The sequence below is a fragment of the Lontra canadensis genome, unplaced genomic scaffold, assembly GCF_010015895.1.
Source record: "Lontra canadensis isolate GAN:19392208 unplaced genomic scaffold, GSC_riverotter_1.0 scaffold3, whole genome shotgun sequence".
NCBI lineage: Eukaryota > Metazoa > Chordata > Mammalia > Carnivora > Mustelidae > Lontra > Lontra canadensis.
In genome coordinates, this window is record NW_022630997.1 from 15,246,925 (window position 1) to 15,255,913 (window position 8,989).

At 42.7% G+C, this 8,989-nt stretch overlaps 1 protein-coding gene across 2 annotated transcripts in view; it reads right to left on the bottom strand.

The window, feature by feature from the left end:
* PDCD11 (programmed cell death 11) overlaps positions 1-8,890 on the bottom strand; it is a 41,712-nt gene extending 32,822 nt beyond the window's left edge. The window contains exons 1-7 of one of the 2 annotated variants that reach the window (XM_032880984.1): positions 8,786-8,890; positions 7,073-7,185; positions 5,907-6,038; positions 5,174-5,341; positions 3,428-3,589; positions 1,982-2,105; positions 1,295-1,476 (exon numbers count right to left, since the gene is read on the bottom strand). In XM_032880984.1, coding sequence (XP_032736875.1) covers positions 1,295-1,476; positions 1,982-2,105; positions 3,428-3,589; positions 5,174-5,341; positions 5,907-6,038; positions 7,073-7,165 — 861 coding nt within the window. In that variant the 5' untranslated portion in view covers positions 7,166-7,185; positions 8,786-8,890. The remainder of the gene's footprint in view (positions 1-1,294; positions 1,477-1,981; positions 2,106-3,427; positions 3,590-5,173; positions 5,342-5,906; positions 6,039-7,072; positions 7,186-8,785) is intronic. The other variant, XM_032880977.1, reaches the window with a different exon arrangement.
* Positions 8,891-8,989: the final 99 nt, after the last annotated feature.

Genomic DNA, 8,989 nt, shown 5'->3' on the forward strand with positions numbered 1-8,989 from the left:
CAAAGAAGACTCCGATATAGAGAAAGAGGGGAAGGATCCCAGAAGACCAAGAAAGGAAATCCAAGGATATCAGCTCTGCAGGAGTCCTACCAGAGCAACTGGTCTAGACAAGAGGAGGGTAACAGTAAAAAGAGCTCTAGGTAGGTAAAAAAAAGTAACTAAAGTTTAAACACCTTTATGGAAAAATGCAGTATGAGGAAAATAACTACAGGATGTATTATCCCCACTCGTGCTCTCTCTCACTCTTTTTCAAATAAATAAAATCTTAGGGGGAAAAAAAAAAAAAAAGCAGGGAGCCTGCTTCCCCCTCTCTCTCTGCTTGCCTCTCTGCCCACTTGTGAGCTCTCTCTGTCAAATAAATAAATAAAATATATATTTTTTAAAAAGCTGATTATCAGCTCCAGGGGGAAAAGCTATTTGAGAAACAATCATAGTACGTTATCTAGCTCAGCAGTAAATAATATTTATATAACCATAGTAATTTAAGCTCTGAATAACGATTTAACCAAAAATTTATTATATCTCAGGAGGGTGAAGGAAGGAAAGGGAAAATTAAGAGAGCCAAATCGTCTTATTATCACCTTACCACGGTAAGAAGTTAAAACTCAATGCCTAAAATTGATAAACCAAGAGATACCAGCAGAAGCTTATTACTTAACATACAGAGGTAAGTTTCCAAAAATAAAAGAGTGAAAGATGGAGTTAGAAAAGATGAGATAGTTCTTTGTTATAAAAGCCTTTTAATAAAAGCTTTTATAAAAAATAAAATAAATTAAAAAAAAAAAAGGCGTGACTTTTTCGGGGTGCCTGGCTGGCACCGTCGGTTAAACATCCAACTCTTGATTTCAGCTCAGGTTGTGGTTTCAGGGCCTTGGATTGAGCCCTGCGTTGGGCTCTGTGCTCAACATGGAGTCTGCCTGAGATTCTCTTCTCCCTCTGTCTCTCCCCCTCCCCCCAAATAAATAAAATCTTTAAAAACAAAAAACTATTTGACTTTTTCAGTCAGCACTGTCCAAAAGAAACATAATCCATGTGTAACTGTAATTAACTTCACCAGTGGTCACATTTAAAAACTACAAAGAAACAGATGAAATTTATTTTAATAACTGATTAACCCAATACATCCAAAATATTATCATTTCAACATATGGCACTTGCTACATTTTCAGTGTGTAATAAGCCACAAGCGACCAAGGTCTACCCTATTGGGTAGCACAGTTTCAGACTATGCACACGCACTACAACACAAATTATCTCTATTTTATAAAAACAGTACTGATAATGAATGGCTTACCTTCTGTACCTGGGCTTTGACCACCAGTCCTGGTAGCAAGTTATTAAGGGTCCAGTTTTGCTCCTCAGTAGCAATGGCAGCAGAAACTTCAGAATGACCAATAGACAGACCAACCACTCCTCCATTGCCTTTGACCTCCTCAATGATGCAGTGCAGGTACTGCCCCACCTTCAGTTTAGTACCTGCAAGCCCCGGCCCCAGCCCCAGCCCCCAAAAGGAAAAATACCTTCATGAGAAGGGCTCTTAACTTGGGTTCAAGCACTATCTGTAAAGGTCTATGGTCTACCTGCCCAGTTAACCATATAATACACACGTTCCCAATCTCTCAGTACCAATTAAAAGAGAGGAATAAAGTGACCCTGACTGATTTGGTATCAACACTGCTTAAAAATATGAAACTCTCAACAAGGCAGGAAGAGTGCTGGTTCAGAGGCCCAGGAGGCCCAAATTTCAGTGGAATCTTCTAGGTGAGAAAAGTGAAACGGGTCCATTGGATTTCAGACCCTGTCACTCCCTCGCCCTTCACACACATTCCCTTTCCTATCAGCTAGAATTAACACTGATTTTAGAAAAGGCAACAGCCTTTGGAGTCACCATTCTGTCATTTTATTCACCAAATGGTATTTACACACCATCCCCACACGTACCGCCTCACTACCATGCAGAAGGCCCTCTTCCTCCCCTCACCTTTGTTCTTCTGTCGGATATACTCGTGGGCTTTCTGCATTGGCAGAAAGGCTCTGGCCCCACTAACACCAATGTCCACCACATAGCCATGGTCTTCCAGGCTGGACACAGTGCCTGTGAGCAGCTGGAGAAAGAGAAAGCATTCCCCAGAGTTCAAAAGTCAAAGGTAATGGGACACACAACAGAAGTCCACTACCAAACACAAATGTTCCCACCATCAATCTTGACACATCATCCCACAATCCTCCCCCAAAGCCTCCCCCAACAACTTCAATCCCACTTGAGGATAGAAAAGGGAAAGACATCAGCTTTCATTCTCCCAGGGCTTGAGGAATGTTATGGTTTCCAGACAGCAAGAAGTGTTATACACAGCTGAATGGAACGAAAAAGAGGGGTTTCTCCCCTAGAGAATTTTCAAAAGATAGCAAAGACTATTGTTACACAAAGAGGAGTAAACCAGATTGCCCTGCAAGGTCACTCCCAGAGCCATGACTAATCCAGAACTACTCTTCTAGCTGTCACCGTGTTTTTTCTAAGTGTCTCCAAGACTTAAAAAAAAAAAAAAAATCTTGCCAGCCTCCTTTACATTTCATGGGAAGCAGTGTGAAATTCAAATGTGGCTCTTACCATTTGGTCTTTGGCAAGTCATAAACCTGAGTCCATTTTACCAAATACATAAGAGGAATATCTACCTTCTGCCTCACAGGATTGCTGAGAATTTCTTCAGATGAAATGTCTAAAACAGCCCCTGCCAAACAGCAGGCTGACATTTGTCAATTTCCTGCACCTTGGCTTACTTTTATTCCCCTTTCTGGCCAGCTTTCAGGGCCTGTCCCAAACTGGTTGCTTCTAACTAAAAGTTAAAAAATCATATTGATCTCCTTTCTCTTAATTACAAGAGCACCGAGATGAGTGTAGTTTATGAGTATGTTTTATACCTACCAGACGTTGGGACTCAGAAAATAGGACTAACTTCTCCTGACTCTCCACAGGGCTGGGAGACTCAATAGTGAGCTATCCATCAGTACAGCTGACAGACTCATTGCCCCTATCTACCCTGTCTCTTGCTCTCAGAGACCAGCCCTCAAGCATTCCCCAGAGATGCCAGAAAGCCTCTGAAAATGACTTTATCTGTAAAGAACAAGTCTTGGTAAGTAAGGCACTTTGAGGAACTCCTCGCCCTGCTAAACCTCCTCGGAGGTTTGTTTTTTTTTTTAATTGGCCACCAGTGAATTTTCCCTTTCGCCCCTCCAAGGTATTGTGATTAGGCTCAAGCCTTCGATTTCCATTAAGTACCTAAGCACCCTAGAGACCTTCTCCCCAGGAAAAAACCCACCCCTGTGTATAATAGTTAAGCTGAAAGTAAAAGGTGGTCTAGATACTCCCTAGGAGACAAGGCAGGAAAAAGGCACATTGTTTGCTCCTCTTCCTTGACCCCATACGTACCATCCCAGGCTTCAGGGCCTCAGCACTTAGCACTTCGTTGACGTTTCTGGGGTTCAGAGATAACTTGATACTCTTTTTGCCCCTCTCTGTAATGCCCACACTGCTCACCACACACCTCACCAGCATGCCAGGTGAGAAGAGTTCAGGCAAGCCGAACAGGTCCTGCATAAAACAAATGAGAACAATCTGATACCCACTCCTCCCATGAACCAACATACCACTGCCCAACCCTCGCTCTGTGGTTTCTCATCCTCAGACCCCAAAGAGCCCAAAGTGCATGAAGAAGGTAACCACTCGCCAAAGGAAGAGGGATCTGTGGCCAAGTCACAGTCTTCAATTTCAGCGTAAGACCTCCAAATATCTCCACAGAACAGGCAAATGAAGATGACCTGTCAAGAGTCGTCTGTATTCACCTTCTCCACTCTTCATCTCCTGCTCGCCCTTTAGCTCTCCGGAACTGTGTTCCACCCCTCACCCACCACTTTAACTCCCAATAAAATCACCAGTGATCTTCATGTTGCTAAATCCAGTAACTTGCTTCGCAGTCCTTCTTATATGTGACCTTTAGAGAGCATTTAACACTGGCTGGGGCACCTGGGTGGTTTAGGCAATTGAGCGTCTGACTCTTGGTCAGCTCTGGTGGTGATCTCAGAGTTGTGGGATGGAGGCCTGCATGGGGCCTGTGCTCCATGAGGAGTCTGCTTGAGATTCCCTCCCTCTCCTTCTGCCTTTCCCTGCTGCGCACAGATGTGTGCATGTGCGCTCTCTCTCTCAAATAAATAAATAAATAAAATCTAAAAAAAAAAAAAAGTACTCAAGACTCAAGTCTTTCTCCAGGGTCAGTATTCACTTGAGGGTCCATCTTTCAGTCTCTTCTCACTTTTTCCGCTCCTTCTAGGCCCTTCTTCCCTCTTCTAGCTTCAGTTACCACCTACACAGAGTAATCTCACACATTTATGTGTCTAGCCCAGACTACTCTGAGCTCTGAAATCACCTGTCTACTGGATGTCTCAACTGTTCCTCAAATTCAACACACTAAAAAATAAAATCGTGATCATCTCTCCCAACCCAGGTCCTCTCTCAGGGTTTCTATCTCAGAATGGCAAGGCTGACCATCAACTCACACACAACAGAAGATTAGGATTTATCCCCCTTACCAAATCCATCAGTGGGCACTGACTTGACCTCCTCAGTAGGTAAACCCTAAACACAGCCTGCTGTCAATCTCAGAGCTGGGCTACTACGGTAACCCCTTAACTGGTCTCTAGGCAACTACACGCCTCTTCCATCTATTCTCTATGCTGTCTACACATCACCCGTCCCCAGTGAGAACACTTCAAGGGCTTCCCATTGGTTCTAGAATTAAAAACTAATTTTAACATGGTCCAGCCTCCACCCACCTCTCCTGCCCCAACCCACACCACTCTCCCTTGCTCTCTCTGCTCTAGCCACACTAGCCTTCTCCCTGTTCCACATTGTGCTCCTTCTGCCTGAACTCCCTTCCTTCTTTACCCAGTACACACTCAGCCTTCAGATCTCAGTTCAAGTGTCCCTTCCTCAGGAAGTCCTCCAGGCTCTCTGGGCTAAGTCAAAATCCTCTTATTTGAGAAAGAAAAAAAAAAAAATCCCTCTATAAACTCTCATGAGCCCTTGTGCCTTGACTTCTTAGCACTTAGCAAAGTTGTAATTTTACATCTGCTTGTATACCACTTAGTTCCCGTCAGAGTAGATCCAGGCTTCCCTTACCTTCACAGGTTCGTCTTGAGCCACCTGCTCATTCAGCTTTTTAGTGTAGGCATCACAGATTTCAGTCACTTGCACAAAGCCCCGGAGTCCATTGGGGAGACTAATCACCAGTTCCAGTTCATTTACTTCTTTCACACAACCCAAAATCCGCATCCCCTCACACAGGGACTAGAAGAGGAAAAGTGAAATGTGCACAAGAGGGAAAAGAACAATGACTGAGGATGTTAGGGGGGGCCTGGCTTCTAGTCCCAACAAACAAAACACTTCTGCAGGCTGAATTTGAATCTTTTCCTTAGGAACCATTTAACTTTTCTTTTTCTTTTTTACAACACATACCCAAGTTATAATCTAAAAATGTAAAGAACATTAAAAGACCACTTCACTTCTCCAAAGGAATTCCCATAGCTATGAAATGAAAGAGTAGAAGTAGAAAGGTTTAAAAGTTATCGCCAGTTCTAACCTATGAATCTACTGAAACACATTTCATGAAGACACAAGCACAATGAGGGACTCAACAGCTAAAAAGAAAAATGACACATGACCCCATGCATTGGTTAATACTAGAAGGTGATAATGCTCAATTCTGAGCATGAACTGCAATAATCTTTACGCGTGCGTATGCACGCGCACACACACGTGTGTATATATACAAAAGGAATGGAGCAAATGAGAAAGGGAAGAGCATATAAAATATAAGGTAGTTCGTTTAGAACAAAACCAAACTGTAACAAACCTCAATATTAAGGATTTCAAACTTCTCTCTTATAGACTTGCTGCTTTCTCTCTTTTCGGTTTTCAACTTTTTTGTTTTTGCTGGCCCTTTCTGGCTCTTTTTCCTTTTGGTGGATTCCTCTTCAGTAGAAATCTACAGAGGGGGAACAAAAGATCCAAAAGAATGAAGAGAAACAATCCTGGGCTTTCCCTTAAACTTCGGGTCACCTGTCACCTTGCTTTGTTACTCCTCCACTGCTCCACACCCCCAGTGTTCCTCTAATTCCTGCTCCAATCCCATCTCTCCCATTCTGTCACCAATGCTCCCTTTGCCCAAGGTGGGTGCCATCTTCATATTCTCAAAAGCCCCTTTGCTCCCATGTTCTTCCTCCCTTGAGTGCGATGGACACTGGGGTCCCCACTATGAGAAGCAATTAGGAACAGTGTGTAAAAATGGAAGGTACCGATATCGAGACCCGAGTTAAATTCCTAACTCCACCATAACAAGCTGTGTGGTTTCAGTTAAAATATGTAACCTCTCTCAGCCTGTTCCTCAACATGGAATGATGTTCTCTATTCCAGTATAGTTGGGAAGATTACATAAAATACAATCAAATGTTAGTTCCCTTCCCTCTAGCATTTGGAGCCTACTCTAGGTGAAGATGAATTTCAATGCAAATTCTGACCATTGTATGTGGCAAGGATCCCATTTAAAAATCAATCACCAACTGCTTTCTCCCCATCCTTTATTTTTAAGTAATTAAAGTACAGTTAACACACAATGTTACATTAGTTTCAGGCGTACAGCATAGTGATTTGACAACTCCACACATTATGCTATGCTCACCACGTGTAACTACCACCTGTCACCATATGATACCATTACAACACCACTGACTATATTCCCCATGTTGTACCTTTCATGACTTATTCCACAACTTTTCTCTCCAACCTTAAATGACATGGCACAAATTTCCAAGAACAAGGAACAACAGCACTGTAAACCCAAGTACTAAATGCCATGCTTTAAAAAACAGCCTCATGGTGGTATGGACTCTCTTACAAGTTCAACTTCCAAAACTAGACTTCAAAAGAAACAAATATGGAAAATACCACATTCTCAAACAAGGTTCGTTCTTCACAAGAATAAATGCTCTGTGAGTCTTATCAAACAAGCATACCACTTACATCAAATAAGTTGTCTTGTTCAACTGACTTGTGCAAAGCTTTCTCTGATTTGTGGGTCCTTCTTGTACCCCCTCGGGGGAAACTTTCTTCCATGGTTGCTGTGTTTCAGTCTCCTAAAAACAATGCGAAGAGTATCAGTGTGCTGTAACCTTGGTGCCATTTCCTAAAGGTTGTGATCAGTGAGCAAGAGATAGAGCCTTCTAGCACCAATGTACTAGACAACATTCAGGACTAAGAAATAGACGGTTCGATGCTAGGCCCCAGATAACCCACAATTCTTCTATCCAAAGATCTCTGCTTCAAAACCACAAGTCCATACATTTTCCTCCATGAAAAGAAGTTATAGATCCAATTTAGTAAATATGATAGAGTAACTACAGTTAAGTCAGAGATACACAAATGATTATATAAGTCCCTATCTTCAAAGAACATGCATGATTTTGGACCGCCCGGGTAGTTCTGTCGGTTAAGCATCTGATTCTTGCTCCTGGCTTAGGTCTTGACCTCAGGGTCATTAGTTCAAGCCCCATGCTGGGTTCCACGCTGGGGGAGTAGCCTACTTAAAAAAATTTTTTTAATAAAAAAAAAAAGGAACATGCAAATTTTTAAGAAAAATGAAACAATTATGCAAATAAAACACTAATTGGGGGGGGCCTTCCTGGCTAAGTCAGAAAAGCAAGCAGCTCTTGATCTCAGGGTCATTAAGTTCGAGCCCTACGTACGGCGTAGACATTACTAAAATAATAATAACAATAAACGTTTAAAAAGTAAATAAAATACAAATGAAACTATAAACAAAGAAAGAGGAAGTGATGAGGTCTTCAGTTAAGAGGGCAAGCTTCCTAAAGAAGATCTGTTTGAGCTGTTAAAAGATGAAAAAGACTTTGACAGGTGGAAAAGGAAAAGGAGAAGGAATGTGAGGAAAAGCACAGAAACAAAGCAAAATATTTCAGTAATCACCAGCAACTTCTCAAAATATTGTTCAAGAAGTTGCTGTTTTCTTTCTTTGAAGAACTGTTTAACTAGGCCACAGGGAGAATAAAGCATAATAATCAGAGTTAAATTGTAGAACACAAGGCAGCTGTTTCGTGAAAGATACTGAACTAGATACGAATAGTTTAATGTTTACTTTGAAAAGTCAGAGCCTTAAGTCGAGGAAGAAGGAGAATAACAATCAAGAAAAATATACTGCAGGCTATATATTGGACAGGTAGGGAGAACTAAAGGAAAGTAAATAGAGTATAAGTCAATTGCGCTACAGCAGAGAAACCATGCCAATGCGAACTAGGTCTAAGAATGGAAGAGAGCAGAGATTGGTTCTGAGAGACCCTGGGAATAAGGATCTAAAAAGTGCTGAGACTGTATTAGAAGTGAAGACCAGTGGAAGCCTTGGATTTGGTATCAGGAATAGGTGGGTGCATGCTTCATAGAAATAGGAAAGAGTCCAGAAGTCTAGTTTGCGGGGAATGTGACCCTTAATGTTATTTCAGACAAGGGGAAACTGAAGCTTCAAAGAGGCAAAGAAGGGAGATAAGCAACTTCCCAGGGACAGAGTCTGATGTTACAGGGGCCAGCTTCTGAGCTGCTCTGGGGTGGGTGAACCACTCACCACCCAGCACTGTTACGTGCACGGCAAAGACCCAGAGGATCTAGCTCTGGGACCGACCTGGAAGCCACAAGGTTTCCTCCCTTCTCGCCTTTGTCCTCACTCACCAGTCTCGCGACGCCAGCACCTCTCTACTTCAGAACCCGAATGGCTGGAAGTCACACACGCGGAGACCGGTATACCAGGAGACCAACGACGCTATCCCGGAAGCGTGGGCGGGCCCAGCACCCTATTTCCGTTACCAAGAAGAGTCCTACTGGCCGGGCGGAGGAGAGTTAGAAACAGGAAGCGGAAAGGAGGGACTTCAAGCC